Source organism: Miscanthus floridulus, chromosome 19, assembly GCF_019320115.1.
Source record: "Miscanthus floridulus cultivar M001 chromosome 19, ASM1932011v1, whole genome shotgun sequence".
NCBI classification, from domain to species: Eukaryota; Viridiplantae; Streptophyta; class Magnoliopsida; order Poales; family Poaceae; genus Miscanthus; species Miscanthus floridulus.
The window spans coordinates 14,683,305-14,707,346 of NC_089598.1; the positions used below are offsets into that span (position 1 = coordinate 14,683,305).

General features: G+C 44.2%; 1 protein-coding gene across 1 annotated transcript; it reads right to left on the reverse strand.

The window, feature by feature from the left end:
• Positions 1-6,602: 6,602 nt before the first annotated feature.
• On the reverse strand, positions 6,603-8,726 carry LOC136525598 (uncharacterized). The gene is made up of 5 exons (XM_066518535.1): positions 8,588-8,726; positions 8,354-8,503; positions 8,068-8,236; positions 7,854-7,998; positions 6,603-7,757 (listed from the first exon to the last, which is right to left on the reverse strand). Exons 1-5 carry the CDS (start codon positions 8,724-8,726, stop codon positions 6,603-6,605), a joined length of 1,758 nt encoding a protein of 585 aa, XP_066374632.1.
• Positions 8,727-24,042: the final 15,316 nt, after the last annotated feature.

Consider the following 24,042-nt stretch of genomic DNA (forward strand, 5'->3'; position numbering starts at 1 on the left):
TGAGGCATGTTCGGCTGGTATTAAAGTTGGCTGATAAACCGGCTAAAGCTGTTTTTGTTGTGAGAGAAAAATATTGTAGATTCTAGTTGATAAACCGGCTGATAAGTTCAAACGAACAGACCCTTGGTGTTACGTTTTTTTGCATCGAAGAGAGAAAAACAATACACATTTGCCACTTTTGCTCGCGTGGCACGTCAGGTCCGCTGTCCTTCTTGGATCCGAGTCAGCAGGCCGATGTAAAATGACCGCCCTGCCCCTGGCGTATGTATTACCCCGTGGCCCACTCCACTCTCTCCCATCCGCTCCCCTTTCTCTTTTCTCTGGTCCGCGCGCGTCACCCGCCAGCCGCCGCCGCCGCCGTACACAACGCCGCCCCTTACCGCGAGACATGTCCCTGTCCCATTACGTCGAGTCATCTGCAAAGGCAAGGAGTCGGGTCCAAGGTGCCCGGAGCTCCCGCATCGTCTCCGTCTGTGTGGATCCAGTAGGTGAGTTGAGCGGCTTCCCGTTGATCCCTTGCCCGGACTGCGGCCTTACTCGGGTGGTGGAGGGGCGAACCAAGAAGGATGGTGATAACCACGGGCGTCTGTACTTCAAGTGTGCGAGGAACGGGGTGAGTTCTATGTAATGCCCATCCCCCATTGTCACAGTTAGGGTTCTAACTTTGGTTTTTTTTTTAAGTTTCCCAAGCTGTGTTGGTACTATAGATTTGAGAAGCAGTACTTCGAGTAGCTGAAGGAGAAGGGCATCATCCAGGTTCGCCCCTCCAACCGGGCAAAGTTGGTGGATCATGAAGATGTTTCAGTTGACAGTCCAAATGGTCCCGACAACAATAGGAAAGACCTGGAGCACAAGATGGAGACATTGATTTGGAAGATGAACATGTTCATTGTGTATGTTATATCTGTTGTTTTTGGATCCGTTGTGATGTATGTTGCAATGAAGTGACAATGTATGAAAAATGAAAGTTGTGTTTCAATGTGACAATGTATGAAAATGAAAATTGTGTTTCAATGTGACAATGTGTAAATTGTGTTTTAATGTGTCTTTTGGCAATGCCTAACTCGGTAACAAACACAAGATAGATCAACTGAAACAGTTGTACATGTTAACAACAAACACAAGACAGATCAAACACATGTTAACCATGATAGATTCAACATAACAGATCACACATAACAGATGGAACACATTAATCATAAACCAACCAGCAATGCTACACTTAGGCCACATCAAACAGAATTGTTGTTCAGAGGAGTTGCCACAAGTTTTGACCACATACAATAGTTTAGGCCACTTACATAGTCCTGGCCACTTATATAAGCATGTCTAGCCAAGACAAGGCCTCAATTACACAAAAGAAGTCATTTTGAGGGCCTTTTACAACAAAAATGAATGTCCTCCCTGCTGTTTTCCACTCCATTCACTCACTTCTTCCCCTTCTTGGCTGGACTCTTCTTGGTCTTGGTTGCTAGCTGCTTCTTCCTTGGAGTGAACTTCTTAGGAGGTGGGTCAACAGTTACTGTTGTAGTTTCATCTAGCTCACTCACAACTTGGAGTTCATGGCATAGGTTTCTATTTGTGAAGAAATTACATCAGAATGGCCTCAATTACACAAGTTGTAATGTTGTTTAAGTATTGCATACCTCCTAGTGCTTGTAGAGGGTGGTGATGGCGGTGGAGGCTCAACCTCAAGTGGTGGCACATCTAGGACATCCCTCTTAGCAGCAGCTGCAGCTTCTGCTATTGTAGATGCCTTGGCTACAGCTTCTTGGGCCTCCTTTGTTGCCCTAGTTGCTGCTTCTCTAGCCACTGTTGTCCTTGTCCTAGGTGTGTTTGCTCCACTTGGTGTATGGTTTGTCTTATTCTTCTTCCTCCCAGGTCTAGGTGTTGACTTCTTAGTTCTTTTCCTATAATACTAGTGTTAGGTATCATAGTTTGAAGGCAACAATAATAGAAATCAGTTAGTGTGTAAATTACATTTTCTTTGTGCCAGTCAGATGACACCTCTAGCTTCCACTCCTGTGGCCATACTCACCATAGTTAGGGCATTTCACTTGTCTTGTTGCTTTGCCACTTCTCTCACCTGGAGCAAGATGCCTTTTCTTCTTTTGCCTTCTTGGTGGTCTAGTCTTCTGCGTAACTGGTGGGAACAACTTGAAGCTCTTTGTCCACCTCTAGCCATTGTCCTCTATCTGTTATGTTGGGAATGATCCCACGGTATGCAGCCTAGAGCTTCTCAACTGAGTAGTACTTGTCCACATACTGATCCATATTGGGTTGCCTCAGGGTTATGATGACAGCCAGTGCATGTGAGCAAGGCTTTCCAGTAAGCTATCGCTCTCTACATGTGTAGACATGTTGTGGCAGGTAGACAACATGTCTTCTGATGAGGACATGACACCCATGCATACGACCATATTTGGTGCATGGTATGGAGGGGTAGGAGGCCAGTAAGGGTGTCCAAGTTAAGAAGGAGGCTTGAGGCTAATTCGGTTCGAGTCCCCGAGGTGGAGGCCCAAAGCAACTCAAGTTCGAGCCTGTCTCGAAGTCTAGGACCAGTCTGTCTTAAACTGGTCACCCAGGACGCATCCGGACTCTGTTTTCGACGATCCACATATGGATGGAAAGCTAATTAGATATGAAAGCCAATGCAAGTGGTCTCACATCAAAATCCCTTTGAAATCAACAGGAATCATCGAAATAAGTTAGCATCTAGAATCTACCAGGGTGCTGCGAGACCGTCTTTTGGTCCGTTGGACCATGTATCGTGTTTGGGCCCATTAGGGGGCGTGTCCAGGGGGTGACGTCTGGGGCTCTATAATTAGCAGTCATCGCTCTCCTTAGGGTTTGAGATTTGTTTAGTTCTTGATTTCCTCGTGAAACAGATATCATTTTGCTGCAACTGTGCCGTCAAGGCTGCTTGCTATGAACCAGGGTCCTAGTTCTTGATCTTGTTCGCCTATGACGATTAGTGCTTTCGAATAAAGACTTGAACTCCTTATTTTCATAAGCCTCATATTTATTTGTAATTTTAGATTGCATTTATCCCGTTCTTGCTTGTGTTCTCGATTCACTTGTAGGAAAGCCTTCTCAGCGAGGTCAATCGTGTTCGCGTGATTGATAACCAATGGAGCAGTGGTGTAACGGTTGCGGGGGTCCGAATCAGTCTTGGTTCAAAGCCTAGATTATGAACGTCGAGTCTCCACCAATCGATGCTATCATATCTTTCGAAAGATCGGGCCTTGTCTACATCAAGTGGTATCAGAGCCCTTGTTGCCCGTTAGGTATAACTTTGTTTTCTCCCTTTAGATTGTTACTGTTTTTGCATTACCTATAGTCCAAAAAAGCCAAAAAATATCCTACAGCCCCTTTGTACCTTGCAATATTTTTAATTCAGTTTGCTTTATTGAATGGTCATCCCTTGTGTGTCCTTGTGTTTGTTGGTTTATTTGAGTCTTGATCTAGTATCCTTGTTGTCATGTGAATCTGATCGTCAGGTGGTTGTGCATCTATTTTACGCAAAGTGCAGACAGTGAATTTGCATCTGCTAATCTACGTCAGAGAAGGAATGAGAGAGTTGTATTTGAGTAATAAAATATTTTGGTTTCCTTTCAAAGCGCTAGAAAGGCAAAAGGTCAATCCTTTTTTATTGTGTCCTCCGAACGTGTTGCTGCCTTGCTAGTTTGCGCCAAACAAAACTTATCGTGCTACGTCGTGGTTTGCTCGTAATAAAATATCTTTTGTTTCCATAAAAATCAGTCGCTTTCCCTCCTTGTCATTGAGAGCCCAAGAATTTTCCTTGATCGACCACATAGAACTGAGTGGTTTTGAGCTGTGCATCTATAACTCTATCAGCCTAGCTTTGAGCATATCAAGTTGTGTGTTCAAATAATTTGTATTGCAGTGTTCTTCTGAGAAACAAAAGAAAGGAAAGAAAAAGACAGAAGGTGCACAAAAAAAGAGAGAAAAAACAGCCACACCAAAAAAGAAAGAAGAAAAAAATAGAAAGTGAAAAAAGTGAAGAAAAATTCAGAAGTGCTTGCATTCTTTTGAGTCTTTGTGCTGAGTTGTATTGTAGCTTGCTTGAACTAGGTCCAGGATGAGTTTAGGCCGGCGACATAGACTAGCTTGGGACTACTTTTTAATCTTGCAATTTTTGAATTAAATTATTGCTATTCCTTGCTACTATATTGTTTCTGTCCAAGCTCCACTTTCTTCTAACCAAGTATATGTTCATCTTGCAACTGTTACACTCAAGCTTCAACGGTATCACAATCACTAACCAATTGCACCACCTGTTTTTTGGTAAGAACACTTGTAAGATTGTGGTAAGACGCTTGAGAGTGTGTGACTTTACTCCTTTACCACATCCTATAGTAGTTCATAGAAAAATACATACTTGTGTGTTTTCTTGTTTGATTCTAACAATGACAGGTTGTTCGTATCCACCGACTTATGATGGTATAGGTGCTGATGAGTATATGGAGTGGGAAATTGCCATAGATAATATATTTGCTACTCGCTTTATGTGTCCAAGGAGAAAGATAAAAAATGCAGCTAGTGTTTTGCGATATTCTGCTTTATCTTGGTGGGAGTCTTTAGATCCTTCTGATAAGCCTCAAACTTGAAATGATATGAAACTTCTTATGCGAGAAACCTTTGTTAATCCACCTCCTGTTTTGACTTTCATATGCTGAGGTGCACTATTTAGAGGAAGTGTCTGTTGTTATTCCTCTTGCTATGACTAACCTTCTGCAGGATAATGTACAGAAGCGAGAGGATGACATGGAAGAAAATGAGGAGCTCACAACCTCATATGCAAATTCAGAACCATCACTTCACAATGCATCTATTACTCCTACTGAGAACACAGGTAATGTCCATGGTGCTACACTCATGGAAGGTGGGAATTGTTTTAATGTACTAAATTTTTCCACAAACCATGCTATCATAGAGCAATTGTTAGTGGAACCCTCTCTTGATTTATCTTTGTCCTATAATAATTTGCTTGATGTTCTTTGTGATAAAGATGAATTGGTTGATGATGCTTCAGTTTTACATATTTTGGAACCAATCACTTGTGCTAAAAATAAACATGTTATTCATATTGCTACTAAAACCGATGAGCTCAAACTATTGTCTTCTTTACATACTTTGGGTTACATTGAATTTGATGTTTTGTGTAACCTAGATTGTTTGGAGGAGAGCCTTTTTAAATATGCTAATTTGCCTTGGTTTTCTAAACACACATATCATATTATTGGCAAATATAACAACAAAGGACAATATATGATACATCGAGTATATGTTCGTAGTAATATGAATTCTCCTTTTGTTGTACAAGATTATGATCATTTTGAGGGCAGACATAATAATACAAACATTTTCTCATGTTCCTCAAAGAAATAAGTTCACTTTCAAGAAGGGGAGCATTGTTGGTTGCTACCTATGTCTGCTAGACCATCTATTCCTACATTGTCTTTGGTTAGTTCTATTTTTTTGCAGGATAGTGTTGACATACATCGTATGCATTCGGATCATGGAGTCTACATGCTTGCTAAAATTTTTATGCGAGATGACATGCTAGAAACTTGGAAACAGGTCATGTTTCTTTTCACAATTATTTTAGTTTCTTTTGTCTTCGCAACCCCGTTCTCCTTTGTGTTGTGCAGGATCAGTTTCAAGTACAATCGACGCCGATGACGACTTTTCGTCAAGAAGGGGAGGATGATAAGGACATGACACCCATGCATACGACCATATTTGGCGCATGGTATGGAGGGGTAGAAAGCCAATAAGGGTGTCCAAGTCAAGAAGGAGGCCTGATGCTAATTCGGTTCGAGTCCTCGAGGTGGAGGCCCAAAGCAACTCAAGTTCGAGCCCGTCTCGAAGTCCAGGACCAGTCTACCTTAAACTGGTCACCCAGGACGCATTCGGACTCCATTTTTGACGATCCATATATGGATGGAAAGCTAATTAGATAAGTAAGCCAATGCAAGTGGTCTCATGTCAAAAGCCCTTCGAAATCAACAGGAATCATCGAAATAAGTCAGCATCTAGAATCTACCAGGGTGCTACAATACCGTCTTTTGGTCCGTTGGACCGTATATCGTGTTTGAGCCCATTTGGGGGTGCATCTAGGGGGGTGATGTCTAGGGCTCTATAATTAGCAGTCGTCACTCTCCTTAGAGTTTGGGTTTTATTTAGTTCTTAATTTCCTCGTGAAACAGATATTGTTTTGCTGCAACTGTGCCATCAAGGCTGCTTGCTGTGAACTAGGGCCCCGGTTCTTGATCTTGTTCACCTGTGGTGATTAGTCCTTTTAAATGAAGACTTGAACTCCTTTTTATTTTCATAAGCCTCATATTTATTTTCAATTTCAGATTGCGTTTATCTCGTTCTTGCTTGTGTTCTCGATTCGCTTGCAGGAAAGCCTTCTCGGCGAGGTCAATCACGTTCGCGTGATTGATAACCAACGAAGCAGTGGTATAACGGTTGCGGGGGTCCGAATCAGTCTTAGTTCGAAGCCTAGATTGTGAACATTGAGTCTCCACCAATCGACGCTATCATACATTTTGGAAGATCGGGCCTTATCTACATCACCTTCTAACCTCTTTATCCTTGTAAATCTCAGTCACTTCTGCTTCCTCTAGGTGCCCTTTAGTCACCTTGAGATGGCCTAAACCCCTAGAGCCTGCATTGAGCTGATGTATAACTGCAGGCAGTATCCCAATAGATGGTGCATTTGCTATCTTCCTCTTCTTAGCAAAAAGAGTGAGGGTCTTCTCTGTAATAGCATCAGCCAAACAGTGAACATGTAGGTCCTTGTGCTCCTTGATCCAGGCATTCCAACTCTCAACTAGATTATTATTGATGTAGTCACACTTGATCTCTGTGGTAAACTTGCTCCTTGCCCACAGCAGGTTGTGATGTTCTTTGAGCCAATTAAGCACATCTGGACTAGCATCTACTACCTTATCAAAGAAGTACTTAAATTTGTGGGGTGTATATGCTCTTGCTACAGGCCACATGTTCTTGGCATAAACATCTCCTAAGTAGTACTTCTTCATGTTTTCCATCAAATGCCTAAAGCACTCCCCCTGTTCACTGTTAGAAAAAACCTTGGCCACTGCAGCTTCAAGGCCCTTGCAAGCATCAGTGTAGACATCTAGGTTCTCCATAGGTCCTATGGACTTGCTAAGTTGCTCCATGAACCAGGTCCAGTTCTCCTTAGTCTCTGAGTCAAAAAAACCAAATGCCAAGGGGTACATCCAGTTATGGCCATCCAAAGCTTGAGCTACAGGCAGGTGGCCATTCCAAAGCCCATTCAGGGCTATAGAGTCTATACTAATGTATGGCCTACAGCCATTCCTAAAACCATCAATAGTAGCTTTGAAACAACAAAAAAATCTCTTGAAGTGAACCTTATCATCCACAATCTCTGTGTCTATCTCCAATATACTACCTAGTGATCTCATCTCTACCTCTGCCTTGAATCTATACAACCAATCAAATGAATCATCCCATTTTCCAAACAACTTGTTGGCTACCCTTTGTCTGCCATAGGCAACAGTCTGATATGGGATCTCTATTTTGTACTTGTCTTGAAGCTCTTCCTGCACTACCTTTGGGCCCATACTTAGCTTCTTCTTTAGTAAGGGTATGACCCTCTCTGCCACCCAAGACTGTGATGCCATTTTCCTAAGAACTCTAGCTCTAGAAGCACAATTGTGTATTCCTTCATTTATTTGAACCTACAAATTCACACCACACAACATCATAAGTAATCAATTGATAAAACAATGAACAATTAGAGAATCAAATTGTGAATAACATAGCAAAAAATGTACCCTGACACTCCCATCATGTTGTGTCCTAGCTCTAATAATCCAGGGGCAGCCAAGAGACCCACAGTGACCCCTAAACCTCTGAGTGTCTGAATGAGCAGTAGCAAGTTTAAACTCCTTTACTATGGCATGTTGCCTCACTGCTAGCCTGAAATCATCCATACCAGGGTAACAAACACCAACAGACATGTCAGGATTGTCCCTGTCCCACTAAAACATTGGCTCCTCAAGCACATTGTCATCAACTAGAATAGCAGATTCACCCATATCCTTTTGCATCTCAAATGTCATGGTAGGGATAGGCATTGCTTCCCTAGCTGCTTCCTCCGCCCTCTCATCTACAACCTTAAATCCTATTGCCTTATACACTTTGTCCTCATCAGTAGCTGCATTGGCACAACCATCATCATTGTCATCTGGTAGTATGGTCAGATTGGCCTAATCAACTGGCTCAGCTACATCAGCAGCCACAGAGAGAGGAGGAGGAGTACTGTAGGTATCACCAGTGCCCTCTACATTCTCAGGGGCAGCATTAGAAGCTCTGCCACCTCCATTACCATGAATTCCACTACCTTCACCAGTTGTCACATCAGAAACACACCTTCTACCAGAACTAGCATTAACAGACTCTCCATGTTTGCTAACCACATCAACTACAAGAAAAGCAACCCTGTCAGCTCATCTGTCCTTTATCAGCTACTGAAAATGCTCATCCCTTCTGATGTTCCATTCAGAACCACTGTCGATGTCAAGAACCCAGGCTGCTAGAGTTTGTGATGGACCCCAAATGATCTTTGTGGCCATCTCCTCATGAAATTTCTCTAGACTATACTGCAAGTTTCTATCCACCCACAGTTCATGCTCTTGATCAGCCATTTCTACTAGCCCATACTACCCATCGGCGACAAACTTAGGAACATTAACAACTAATCTAAACGCGTTGCTAGGATCAATCCTGATAGGATGCAGCCACAAAAAATAAATCAATGAGTTAGACAACATCCTACACGCCACGGTTCGTACACAACATCTATCATTTTGAATGCAATGAGATGGAGTGATTGATCTTACCAAACAGGACAATCGGTCCAGTCCATTGTTTGAGGAACTAGGGAATAGATCACTGGCCTAAGCAGAGATGGACAAAAACCGAATCAAGTCAACGAACCCTAACCCTAATCCCCCAAATCAAGGCAACAATGCAGACTGCGGATAGGGTTTCAAGCAGGCACATACCTTTACACCATCGCCAAAGTGCTCGGGGAGGACATGTCTTGTGGTGGGGGTGGCGTTGTGCGCGGCGGCAGTGGCGGCTGGCGGGCTGAAAGGTCCTTGTTTGGTTTTGGTAATTGAGTGACAACTTAGGTGGACTAATTGTGTTTATGTGAGATACACAGGTGATTAGTCCACAGGTACATGTATATGAGCAACATATGCCATGGAGGTGAAAATGGCTTGGAGATGTTGCAAAGCTCACACATGTGATGATGAAGGAGCTTAAATGCACATGAGACATGACATTGAGTCATGTGATCAAGGTGGAGAAGATCAATACAAGACTTGGCTTGATGGACCGGTTGCAAGCGTGAAGGGCAAGTCGAAGGCTTTGGAGTGATGGACCGCGTGGCGGTGAAGCTTGAGCAAGACTTGGCGCCGATGGACGATGGCAACGGTGAAGAGCAAGTAGAGTCAAGATCGATGAACCAATATGATCATGTGATGATATGAAGTGGATCATATCATTGTTGATCGTGTTGGTGCATGTGTTGCATCGACATTGAAGGAGATGGAATGGAATGCGCAAGGCAAAGGTATAACCTAGGGCATTTTATTTCACCGGTCATAGGTGTGTAGAGAAGTTTATGACCGGGTTTAGGATAGATGGCCGTACTATCAAGAGGGGCAAACTTGTTTGCATATCGGTCATCTAGTGCCACTCGAGTGATCTAACTTTGCATTGTCGCTAGGATCGAGTGGCGTGGCAAGTTGAGTGGCTAACATCCTTTGGGAAATGATTGTGAAAATGCTAACACACATACACATGGTGGTGTACACTTGGTGGTGTTGGCACATTTACAAAGGAGGTGGTGTTTGTAGGGGTGAGTTGGGTTTGGGTCCCTCTCTCCCTCCCGCCGAGCTTGTGAGGCGGGATTCGGCGCTTTCAGGAAAATGGAATGTCTATTTTCTATTGTGCCGGATGCAAATTCTTGTGGTTAGCACACTTGAGCAAGGGTGAAGAGAATGGAGAAGATGTTGGCGTCGGTCAACTGACCGGACGCTGGATCTGAATGCACCGGACGCTGGAAGGCTGCGTCCGGTCAGGCTGACGTACGGTGACGCAGTAGCTGGAGAGTGACCGGACGCTGGCTGCGTCCGATCGCGTTCGACCGGACGCGTCCGGTCATGCTCGGGAGCTTACTGGAAACGACCGGACGATGAGGGTCCAGCGTCCGGTCAGTTGAAGCTAGAGCGTCCGGTTAGGTCAAGTGACCGTTGGAACCGGGACACGTGGTCGTCTGTGAGCGACTAGACGCTGAGGTCCAGCGTCCGGTCGGCCCGACCGTTGCCCAGTGAAGGGGTAACGGCTAGTTTAGCCCTTGGGGCTATAAATAGAAGTGGCCCTCAGCCATGGCTGGTGTGGAGCACCTCAAGGGACTTAGTGTCCATGCTTGTGAGTGCTTGGGAGCCCTCCATCACACATATACTTGATAGTGATCATTCGATTGTGTGAGTGAGCGATTCTAGTGCGATTGCATCGTGAGGTTGCATCGAGTGGCACTAGGTGATCGAGTTGCAAGCCGGTGGTGCTTGTTACTCTTGGAGGTTGCCACCTCCTAGACGGCTTGGTGGTGGTCTCCGTCGAAGCGCGCAAGAAGCTTGTGCGGCGCTCCGGAGAAGTGCTTGTGAGGGGCATTGTGCTCGCCCCGCGGGAGCCGTGAAGAGCAACTCTAGTAAAGCGTGTCATTGAGCTACCCTCACTCAAGGGGTGGGTTCTTGCAGCGCCCGACGTGCGGGCTTAGCGGGTGATGCTAATTAGCCGCCGAACCACCAAGTGAGCGGTCGACACAACGGGGACTAGCGTGTTGGCAAACACGTGAACCTCGGGAGAAAAATCATCGTGTCAACCTTGTTCTTCCCGTTGGTTTGCATCCCCATTACACAAGCTTGCAATTACTTTTATACATATTAAGCTTGTGTAGTTGCTCTTGTAATTAGATAGCTTGTGTAGCTTGCTAATTACCTTCTTGCTTGTGTAGCATAGAAGTAGCTCCCTTGCATGGCTAATTTGGTTTTAGTAACCTTGTTAGTCACATTGCTTAGTTTGTGTAACTAAGTATTTGCGCTCTCTAATTAGGCATTGGTTGCCTTGTTATTGAGCATTGCTAGTGAGCTTAGTTAGCTTTGTGCTTTTGCTTACTAGCATGTGTAGGAGCTCCCTTGTCACTTAAAGTACTAGTGACATAGGTTTGTGTAACCTTGCTCCTAGAATTGTTTAGGAGAGCTCTAGCTAGCCCGGCACCTTTATTGCTTAATTGTTATCTTTGCAAGGTGCTAGTGAACATATATAGTGGGGTGTAGTCTTGGCTAGACCGTTAGTTTTAATTCCGCATTTGTATCGGTTAGCCGACGCGATTAAGTATTAGAAAAGACTATTCACCCCCCCTCTAGTCGCCATCTCGACCCTTCACGGGCGTCGCATGCGGCAAAGAGAAAGGAGAAAGGGGAGCGAATGGGAGAGAGTGGAGTGGGCTGCGGGGTAATACAGATACCAGGGGCAGGGTGGTCATTTTACATCGGCCTGCTGACTCGGATCCGAGAAGGACAGCGGACCTGGCGTGCCACGCGAGCAAAAGTGGCAAATGTGTATCATTTTTCTCTCTCCAATGCTAAAAACATAGCGCCAAACTTAAATGTGCTATCTCAGGAGTCGTCATTGATAATAATGGTAAAAAGTTAAATATCCCAAAAACACTGCATGTCCTTCCTCTGTCCCTCGTTTTGGGCCTACGTGGCAGGAGGAGCGTGAATTCTGGGTGTTTCTGTGTGTTCGTCTGCATGTTTCAAATCAAACTGGGTGCCAGTACTGTAGCTCTGTATTGCTCACTCGACACCACAGCTAGTGTAGCGTGGCTTGCAATTCGCTGGAACGGCAGTGTTAGTGTAACATACACGCGCACCCTGTTCCCTGTTCCCGTACATATGCTCCGCGTACCGTCTGACGCGGCGTCTGTGGCTCACCCTACCCCTCGTGCCCTTCAGCAGCTGCAACAGACGGATTGCAACACATGCAACACTCGATCTACTTTTGAAATATTCAGATATAACACTTGCAACATACATTTAAAGACAAATGAAACACTTCAAACATGCGTCTAAAACACTCGTAAAAAGACACTTGAAAACCATTGCCAACTTTCAAGATTAAACACTTGCAACACATGTGTGAAACATATACAACATCCAGATAAACACACTTAAAACATACGTCTGAAAAGTAGATGAAACATTGGGAACATATGTTTGCAATACATGTACAACCATTGCAATATATACAACATCTCGACCTACTTTTGCAATATCCATACGAAACACTTACAACATATCTCTGAAACATTTGAAACATACGCTTGTAACATGCGCTTTTAGCGCAACATCTACTTGTTGCCTTGGATGAATAGAGGCTCGTCGACGTGGAGCTCGATGCCATGGAGCGGCGTGTAGCTCCGGTGGAGAAGGCCGCTCTGGTGGAGAAGGCGCCTGGCGCGGTGGAGAGGAAGGGTGGCGGACGGGCGGTCGGACGCAATGGAGAGCGCCGTGGCGGCGTGGTTACGCCTGAGTACAGCGCTGCGGTGCAGACGCGAAGGTGTGGTGAATGGAGAGGAACGGACGACGAGCTTATAAGCGGATATGGTTGGAGGCGAGTGGACGAGCGCATACGCAAGTGAAGAGTGTTTGGCTGTTGGACTGGTATCGTGGCCCACCAATGGGAACGTCTGGACGGACGAATGTCCTTAGCACAACATTATCGTCGATAAGAAGCCATTTTGCTTATACATGCTCCCTCTATTCTAAATTATGAGATATTTTAATTTTTTTGCTTTTACTATATACAAATATATATTATACTTAAATCCATAATAAAAATTTATCTAGAAAATCAAAATGTTTCATAATTTGAAATGGTGGGAGTATCGGGCTTAATTCATTTAACAACAGCGAGCACAATTTCACATTGAGGGTCGTAATTCAAAGACTTTATATCCTCACTTATTAATAGGAATATATATTTTGGTGCAATTAGTTATCTAGATATTATCATTTTCTATTCTCGGTTTCTCGCTACCGATAGATGGAGTGCAGAAGCAACTCTCCAAAGTGACACAAGATATAGAGAAAATGTTAAAAGATGAAAATATATGTTTTTTATTTAAACGTTTCTTCAAATAATCAAATAATAATCATCAAAGTGAGTTTAAGAGAGACTGAAAATGCTCTAAGATATATGCTCCTCAATTCCCAGCAATATCAGCCTTGTGCATGGAGAAGACTCGATTTTTGTATGACGTACATTTGTTTAGGGCATGTTCGTTTGTCATGGATTGAGTGCCCGGAACGATTTCAGGTGGAATTGGTTAATTGAGTGCCCGGAACGATTTCAGGTGGAATTGGTTAAGTAATTTGTATACTTTTGACGGACTGGAATAGTTCCCGGACCAAATCCGGAATAACCGAAGGCAGCCTTACTGGTTCTCGGTCTTCTAATTGTGTGGCCGCCGTGCAGTGTCTCTCTCTGTCTTGCCTGCACACTTCAACATGTCATCTAGAAAACAGTGAGGTTGACAACACTTCAACAGAGAGGAAATGCAAAGTCGTATGGAGGCGAGCCCATCGCCCTACAACAACGAGGTTGTTGTGTCTAGAAATTGAGGTGTGGCAGCTCAATTTCTCACTCGTTTTTTACATGGAAAAAGATCGATGCAATTAGATCAGTAACTAATAAAATTAAATTTTGAAAAATAAAAAGCTAGATTCAGAATTAGATCAAGAGTTTCAGCTTAACTTAAGAATAAAACATGTAGCAACTAACAAGATTAAAATTTAAAAATAAAAAGCAAGATTCATAACGCCATGAGACATGAATGCCACAAGGGCCACCCATAATTTAAGCTGAAGTTTCAAATAATGCATATTGAAGATACACGAATGTACCATACAAAGAAAAAAGAAACTATGGGTAGCATATGGATATTGATGAAAAAGAATATAGACAACAATTGGTAAATCTATCACAATTAGATAACGATTCATTTCGCAGAAATTTAGCTTATGCTGATTTGTTGTGAGAGAAAAACACTGTTTATTCCCTGAAAAATAGTGCTGAAATAGTGCTGCAGAACATTTGTTAGAAAATGAATTTAGAAAAAGTAGTGTAAATTTATAAGTATTTTTTATTAGTTTTAGGTATTAAATAATAGCATGCATGCTCATGTCTCCTAAAAGGGAGCATGGGTTAATTAAACATATATTAGTGTAAACCAGTACGTATGAACTTTTATAGTTAAAAAACAATTTATCTATAACGTGGGTGCCTTAAGAGGATTTGGGATCATAGTATTTGGTAGATTAGGGACCCATATGGCAGTTCCACGTTAGAGGGCTACGTCAGCTAATGGATTGTGACATGCTTATTTGAACCGCGATGATATACTTAATAGTTTAGGATCTAAATATGCAATTTCATAGTTTAGAATCTGAATGAGAATCGCATAATAATTTAGGAACCGTCAGCGTACGTAACTTACCGTTTAAATTAATAGGATTGAGTTTAAATTCAAAATATGTTTAAATTAATAGGATTGAGTTTTAATTCAAAATATGTCGAAAGAATAGAGGTATACTCCCTCCGTCCCAAAATATCTGTCGCTTTCGCTTCCTGAGAAACAACTATGATAAAATATATATTAAAAAATATTAATATTTATGGTACATAATTAGTATCATTGGAAAGATCTTTGAATCTAGTTTTTTTATAAATTTATTTGGAGATACAAATGTTGTACGTATTTTCTACAAATCGAGTCAAATTTATGGTATGAAAACCGGAAACGACAGATAATATGGGACGGAGGGAGTATGTTTGTGTCTCTGTAACTCTCCATTGGATGTTGTGGACTCCTTTCCCCCCCACTGCCTTTCAAAATCTATCTTTACAATATGAATTGAATCTCAGTCAGTATATTCTGTTATCCACCAAGCTTTCACTATACCACAGCCCAAACTGGCGTCCAACAAAGGGTTGCTAAAAATATCGAAATAGCGTTGGACGGTCGGTCGGTATAGATTAGTGGCAAACGGTCGGACACTATATCTTAATATTACGTCCGAAGGTTGGTCGCTATTTTTATTTTGGTTCAGCGTCAAGTGGTCAGTCGGTATAACCGATTAACTAGGTCGGTTGGTCGGTCGGTATATTGAATTCGGCCTGCGCGCCCATGATTAGCCCGTTTGGCGCCTAAAATTTGGAAGGCTCACACGTCAGAGCAAATTAAGAAATTAAATAATTAAAAAAAAGAAATTAAAAAGAAAATGCCACTCACACAACACGGCCCACGCCAAACGCACACACCAACAGACGCACGCACCATGCCCCTGCACCTTATCTCCTCCCCTGCTCACGTGCATTCCTCGTTATCTCTCTCTCTCTCTTGGTCTTCTCTCTCGCGGGCTCCCTCTCTCTTGAGTCTTACATCGACGCCGCTCCCCCAGGCTTCCTGCTGCTCCTCCCATGGCGACTTCCCCTGCTCCCAGCTTCTCCTCGTGTAGCACCGGCGCGCCCCCCTCCCCCTCTTCCTCCCCGCGTCGTGCGCCCTCACATTAGGCAGGCTGCCATGCCCTAGCCGGCTCCACTGGCCATGCCGGCCGCAGCCGCCGCCCAAGAATAGAAGATGGATGGGCACACCGCCAGGCTGCCGGCCAGTCCACAGCTGTGCGCTACACGGCCGTTGCTGGCCATGCCGCCGCCAAGCCCCAGGCCGGGCTGGGCACCCCTCCTGGCCAGGCTATGACGTCCATGCTGCCCCCTTCCCCTCGCTGTCGTGCTCTTCCAACAACTACAGATCCAGATCGGGGATGCATCGCTGTGGGTGAGCTCCTTCCCCCGATGGTTTTGTGCCTGTCTTGTTATGTGCTGCAAATTGGGGATCTAGGGTTAGGTTAGGGTTGCCCCTCTGGTAATTTCTATGCTCACAATTGCCGGGGTGACGTAGTAGTAGTGTTGATTTGAGTAAAAACCGTGCTGTTCCGCTTATATCATTGTCGTGCTTGTGCGTTCTGAATTTCTGGGCAGAGCTTACATATAGTTTCGATAGTCGTGAAGGAATTTGGTTAGTTTGATGTGACACTCTTATGTATGCCAATAAAATGTTGCCTCTTCTAGAGGACACATCTTGTTAACTGATGAACTAGCTCCTGTTGATAACTACTAAGTGGTAGACAATTACATAAGGTTTCCAAATTACTAAAGAACATAAATTTTTGTGAATGAACTAGAACTCTAGCTATGATTTATTTAAGTAACTGTACTGGTGCTGTCCAGTGTTTTCAGATATTGGTTAGCATGGTACAGTAATCTTTATATATGGGTTGCACTTATTTCAGCTTATGTACTTGTACCAATCAGCCATGTAGTGAGGAAATTTACTATGACTTGGCGACTTGCTATACCTTTCAAGTTGAGCAGGATATCAGCACAATGATATTAGGTCTTGATTGCCATACCATTCGAGTTCCAGCTGTAACTAGCAGTAGTACCATTTGTATATTTAGTGAAAGTTAATATTTTCAGAAGATGCAAACCGAGACCAAGATCTGACTCTTCTATGTTTCATATATATTTGTTGTCCATAACATTGCATTGTATCACAGATTGAACCGTATATTCAAGGGCAGTCCAGACTCCAAAGATTTAATTAATTGATAAAGCATACACAATGCTAGTGAGTTTCAATTCCTTCCAATCTTGCACGCATTCTCAGTTTTACATATTATACAGCTTTATTTAATAAATTTATTCCCAGTGAAATGTGTCTTTAGTGAACAAATTACCCTCTGAATATATACACAAGATCTAATCCTAAGGTGTTGCAATGATGCAAGATTCGTATTTTACTTGATAGTTGTATTTGTAAAGATTTTTTTTACTTCAGTACTTTTGTTTTCACCATGTGGCTAAACCACTTTCACTACATGCATTTTTTCCGCTGAAAGGACTTGTGGCACTTATCCATGGACTTTCAAATAATATCTCTTATTTGCAGGCCTTTCTCATTTTTTATCTTATTTGGTATACTCTCTCACTATTGCAGCCAATTCTACCATGCTAATTACCCATTGCCTGACAAAATGAAGGCCACCACCCCACCTGCTTAAGAGAAACTGAAATTAAATGGTAAGATTAACATCTTTTAAAATATTTTTACTCTGAATTCTGCTGGTTAAATTTGTTTTAGTCTAGATCAGATCATTGTTAGGTGATTTACTTCTCTGTGAATGGAATTGGTACTGAACTGCTACCACTACATTAGCAATTAGCTGCATGGATTAGCAGCACCTTAGACTGCATATTCTTATTCCTTTTGCTCTCCAGTGCAGACAATATTTTAAATCCGAACATTTTGATTCTAAAGATAGGCTTTAGTGTACTATCTTGTTGAAGTGTTCTGAACTACAGTTAGATAGTAAGGAGCTTACTATTATGCATACAGGAAACAATGCCAATTATCTTGAAGCATGTAGATCTATCTTGACTTAAATTTTATTCCTTTGGTTAAGCTGCTGTGGACTTCTGCTTTGGATAAGTGTCTTAATTTTCTCAGTTTCCCACAAAGCTTAGCATTGATCAAACCTATGTATTCCTTTGGTTGCGGCCACAAAGCTTACTATAATTTGGAAAAATCATATAATACATCTATGAAGGAAAGTGTAAAATTACAATTGTAGGTACAAATTTGAAAGAAAGGAAACCATATGATCTGATCTAGTTTTATTTGTTTGGCAACAAAGAGGTAGCAGTATTTCTGGAAGAACTGATGGATGTAATCTTTTATTTGCAGGTGAGAGGTAATGGCAAGGGGGACCTAATGCATGCAGGAAGCAATTCCATGGAATTTTGCATGGCCAGTGCATTATTTTGGACATCCTAACTAGAGATGAATGCTTTTGGACATCCTAACTTGAGATGAATGCTTTTGTTAAGACTTAAGTGATGAATTGTAATGAGTGCATGCAAACCATATGAGATGTGAACTGTGCAACTAGTGCAAACATATATATATGAGCTATGCATTATTGTATCTTGATGGCCAAACTTCCTTGATGTAACTTGTTTCTCCAAGTTGTGAGCTTATGGATATGATATAATTGTGAGCTATGATGAGTTTCATTGTCATGATTGTGTATTGTGCAAAATGAAATTGGTGATTTTATGGTTCATTGATTGTATGATTAGTACTGACCCTGAGGTTAATGAATAATTATGTTGTTAATTTCTTGTATTGATAGTGTCTGATAGTTGGACGCTATATAATATATAGCGTCTGACTAATGGTCGCTATAAGTATGTAATTGGTGTTGAACGGTCGGTCGCTATATCTTTAACATACTGTCGAACGGTCGGTCGCTATAAGTAAGGTCGGACGCTATAAGTTATAGCGACGCCACTTATAGCGACCCGTCAAGTCGGACGCTATATCTATATAGTGACCTACCGTAGGTCGTTATACTGACTTATAGCGACCACCGTAGGACGCTGTAGATAGGCTGTGGTATGGTGTTTATTGTAGCGTTTTTCATTTTTTGTACTCGAATTAATTAAAGAACGTGGCACCTATGCACGATGCACCAATCACCATGGCATCAACCTCAACCATCATTTGTTCACTAGGTTGATGCGGTGAGACCGAGCTACAATTACTGGATTCAGGCGCTTTGCCGGGTGCCGAATGCACCCGGCAAAGGCTACTTTGCACTCGACAAAGAGCCTCCGGCAAAAAGTTAGTCGACAAAGATTTCTTTACCGGGTGCTTTTTATCGGACACCCGGCAAAGATTTTGCCGAGTGCAAACCCGGCACCCGGCAAAGAAAAGTGGTCGTTATGACGCCGGCTCCGTCATCCCTTGCTTTGCCGGGTGCCATGTCAGAGGAACCCGGCAAAGATTTTTTTAATTTTTTTTTCAAATTTTCTTTGCCGGGTGCCATGCCGGGGAGGCACCCGGCAAAGATTTTTTATTTTTTTTATAATTTTTTTGCCGGGTGTCGCACCGCGGGGTCACCCGGCAAAGAGTTTTTTATTTTATTTTTTTCGTAATTTCTTTGCCGGGTGCCAGGTCATGGGGCACCCGGCAAAGAATTTTTTTTTGAAAAAACTTTACCGGGTGCCCTGGCCCTGGCACTCGGCAAAGCCTCAAAAATTAATTTTTTTATTTTGTTTTTTGATTCTATAATCACAAACACAGCATATAAAAGATATATATCACATCTGAAGCATCACAAAGACAATATAGCACATATATATCACATCCATCTCATCACAAACTCAGTCCCACACATATATATCACATCGCGAATACAATACCTCACATACATGACATCACAAACATAATAGGTCCAATTACCATCGAAACAAGTCGATAGTGGATCACAGTGCATCACATGTCCATCAAGCGGTGAAAAATAGATACAAACTAAATGTGGGGAGGAAACTGAGTGCCTGATGAAGGAAACTCGGCACCGCCTGCTTGCGCCTGAGATGTGTTATTCGAACCCACCGACGGAGGCTGCATAAAGGACAAGAGATTCAGGCGCTTAGAGTGGGTCATCTAATGAAAGCACTAGTTGAAGCAATATGGATTCATACTCACTGGACTAGATACAACTGGCGGCGGTGCTGGAGCGAACATCGGCACAGGTACACCGTTCACTTGCCCAAAGTTCTGCAGGAACATCGTAATCTCCGCCAGCTGCTTGGCCTGTCTCTCCCACTCAGCCCGCTCAGCTTGTCTTTCCCGCTCGGCCACCTCGGTCCTCGCCACCAGGTCCCACAGCTCCTGAGCCATCCTCTCATTATCGGCCTGCAACATTTCAATCGAATGTTTTAGTAATGTAAAGGTAACTAAGTTATGTAAAGATTAACGTACGAAGAGTTAAACTGGACTAACCTGGAGTGCGTCGACCCGCTGCTGTGAAGGGGATGGCCGTTGGCGTATGGCCAGGCCTCCGCTCGGGGTACTTGCTCGGATCTGGGAGAGGGAGGGAACAGAGCCAGACTCGAGGGTGCCATCGCCAAGCCAGTACCGCCCATGCTTCTTGCCCTATCCGATCCTCATGACAGTCGTGCCATCAATGTCGTCGGTGCTCGGATCCTAGTCTGGCCCCTGGACCGACCTTGCCTCCGATGCGTAGGAGCTGATGCGGGTGTGGGCGCTCGGGTTGCTGTACGACTCGGGTGGGTCATCCGGGCTGAAGGTGACAGCGGAAGTCGCCTTTCCCTTGCAGGCCAGTCCATACGCCATGAACATGGACAAAGGCTGGCCACCATGCGATGCCGACTGCGAGAAAGACAACAAGATGATTAGAAGAAACATGCAGAATGGAGCGTCAGAATACTAAAAATGAATTCACGTACCCAAGCTTGCTTGTACGCGCCGAGGCTACGGCTGCCTTGGTGGTGTGTGGGGCCTGTTGCCTGCAAAGCCCGCTCCCGGTGGGCTTCGTGTTCTTGGATATAACCCTCTGTGAACCACCTGTCCACGATCATCTCCCAGCAGTCGGCAAAGGACTCGCACCACCATGGAATCATCTACATGTCATAAAGAATTTGAGATGTAAGACGACCAAATGAAAGCTACTTAATCTCAAAACGAATCAGTATTATTCTTCTTCATTTACCTCAAGGAATTGTTCCTGGGTCAGAGGCATCTGTCTTGCCTGTGTCTTGCTGACTTTCTGACCAAGTTGCGTGGCGTAGTACTTGATGATGCAAGTGAGGCGCTCCTCGTAGTGCATGTCGCTGATGCGTTTCCTGGCACTTTTCACCAAGTTCTTCTCTGCCCTCTCCTCCTGTCCCTCTTCACACCTAAAAAAAGTCTACAGATAGACACAATGTATCAATTCATTATGTCAAAAAGTGTCAAATGAATGCGATGTATTGATCAAAGTTGTGCGAACGAGACTTACCTAGAACTCTCTCCTGACCCGCTCCTGCTTGTCTTCATAATCTGCGTCGGGGGCATATTTGTAGTGGTCCCACGATTTGGACGGCCCCACAGTCCCCTTGTGCGTGACAATGTCGGGGTAATAGTGCCTGCACACAAGCCCCAAGATGTGGTTGGGGTTGCGTGAGTCACCAGGCGACACAACCTCCTAGTGCCTGCACAAGTCATTAACAAACATTATTAGTTTCTCTGACAATTTTCAACAGGTTATATGAAGTAGTTGTGATTAAATCTAAAGTTAGTTACCTGTCCCCCTGGGGGTAGATCACTGGGCGTAGGGGAGAAAGTGGAGGCCCAAGGAGTTTTGAGGGACCTCGCAAGTAGGGGCTAGCCGTAGCAGAGGCAGTGGAACTACTTCCGGCCTCGCCGCCCTCCTGTGCCTCTCCCTCGCTGTCCGTCGCCTGAACCTCGTCCGTCGCCAGAACCTACTCGTCCTCTGAGGAGTCCGTGGTACGACGCTCCTTTGGCACATCACATGGCCTGACTAGAGGAGGCCGGCCCCTCCTGCTACAGCTCCGACTACCGCTGCTCCTAGCCCTCTGCCTCCTCCTGTCCGATGCGTTCTCTCCGGCATCTGCGTCCTCACGTGCCCTCTGGTACCTCGAGTTCACGTTCCTTGGCCCACTGCCACTCGCGAGGGAGTGGATTATGCATGCTAGGAAGGTTCTCCGTGTAGTATAGCTATGTGAAGTTTGTCACCTCCTCTAGAATGGAAGCCTCTGCAATGGAAGCCTCAATTTTGGCTTTATTTCTACATTTTTTGCGAACAGCCTTCAGACATCTCTCGATTGGGTAGCACCAACGGGCCTGCACGGCCCCCCATACATGCCTCATACAGGAGGTGCACAATCAAATGCTGCATCGACAAGAAGAAGTCGGGTGGAAAGATCTTCTCCAACTTACAAAGCAACTCAGGTGCCACTTTCTCCAAGTTTGCAACCATGGTCCGAGATAGCTCCTTAGCACAAAGCTGGTGGAAGAAATAGCTCAACTCTGCCAGCACTAACCAGAGATGCTTAGGAACGTAGCCTCGTACCATCGCCGGAAGAAGCCGCTCAATCCATACGTGGTAGTCATGACTCTTCATGCCATTGACTCGCATAGTGCCTAAGTTCACTCCCCTGCTCAGGTTCACTGCATACCCATCAGAGAACATTAACGCCTTGATCCATTATAGTACTTCCCTCCTTTGTTCAGGTTTCAAGACGAAATCGGCCTTAGGCCTTTTCTAGTTCTTGTCATTTGCAGGAGGCCGCATCACTTGCTATGGTCTATCGCACAACGTCACCAGGTCCACTCTAGCCTTAGGGTTGTCCTTAGACTTGTCAGTGTCCATGAGTGTTGCCCAAAGTGCCTTGGCAATATTCTTTTCAGTGTGCATTACATCAATGTTATGGGGCAGTAGGAGGTCATCGAAATAGGGGAGCCTCGTCAAGCTGGACTTATGAGTCCATATGTGTTGCTCACCATATCCCACAAAACCACCTTCTTCATTAGGCAAGAGAGCATCTATCTAAGCATGAACCTCGGCACCAGTCTTCAAGTGCGGTCTAGGGTCCATGACTGCAACACCTTTCCTAAAGTTCTTGGTGTCCTGTCGGAATGGATGGTTGGAATCTAGGAATTGACGATGTTGATCGAACGACGAATACTTACCACCCTTCTTCAACCAAATGAACCTCACAGCTTCCTGGCATATTGGGCACGGGAACTTCCCATGAACACACCAGGCGCTGAATAACCCATACGCCAGGAAGTCATGCATGGAGTACTGGTACCAGACATACATTTTGAAGCTTTCCTTTGTAGCTCGGTCGTATGTCCATACCCCTTCATTCTAAGCTTTGATCAACTCATCAATCACAGGCTCCATGAACACACCCATCTTACTCCCTGAGTGCCCAGGAATTATCAACATCAAGATCACGTTATGTCGTTGAAAGGCGACGCCAGGGGGGAGATTGAGGGGGATAACAAACATGGGCCAACATGTGTAAGGGGCAGACATCATGCCATAAGGATTGAACCCATCTGTTGCCAGCGTGACACATATATTACGAGCCTCATCGGATTTCAAACGATGCTTGTCATTAAAGCTGGTCCATGCTTCACCATTAGATGGATGCACCATCTTATCAGGATGGTAGCGTTTGCCATTCTTATGCCACATCATCTGTTTCGCGGTTTCCTCGGTCATGAATAGCCTTTGAATCCTCGACATGAAGGGAAGGTGCCGTAGGACTCGGGCGGGTATCTTAAGCTAGGTCTTCTGGCCACCACCGTCACTAGACTCTACCTCTAGGAACCTGGAGGCTTTACACTTCAGATAGTACTTTGCCTCCTTGAGTTCTTCCTGAAATAGGACACACCTATTCGGACAAGCATGTATCTGCTCATATGGCATCTTCAGTGCTTTAAGGAGCTTGTGTGCCTCATACATGGTCTTCGGCAACACGTGGTTTTTTGGAAGCAGGGTGCCAACCACGGCCAACACCTTATCGAAGCCTTCTCGACTCCAGTTTAAATCAGACTTCAACCCCATCAAGTGACTTATGGCATCCAGCTGGGAGACCTCAGAATGAGCGTGAAGGGGTTTCTGTGCCGAGTCCATCATGTACTTGAATGCATCTACGGCTACCTGCATCTCCGCCTCCTCACGTCCTTCAGCAAACTGTGCTTGGTGAACATCATCTACCATGTCTGCTACCCCAGCATCAGCATCAAAAGCCTCGACGTGTTGTCTCACCACCTCCTCTCTCATACGATCGGCTTCACCATGGTGGACCCACCGGGTGTAGTTTGGCATAAACCCATTCTTGTGCAGATGTGTACCCATGAGTTCCTTGTCTAGCATTCTCCTGTTACCACAATTGCTGCAGGGACACAAAGCCATTTTTGGGAATTTTGCGGCCTTGCCAAAT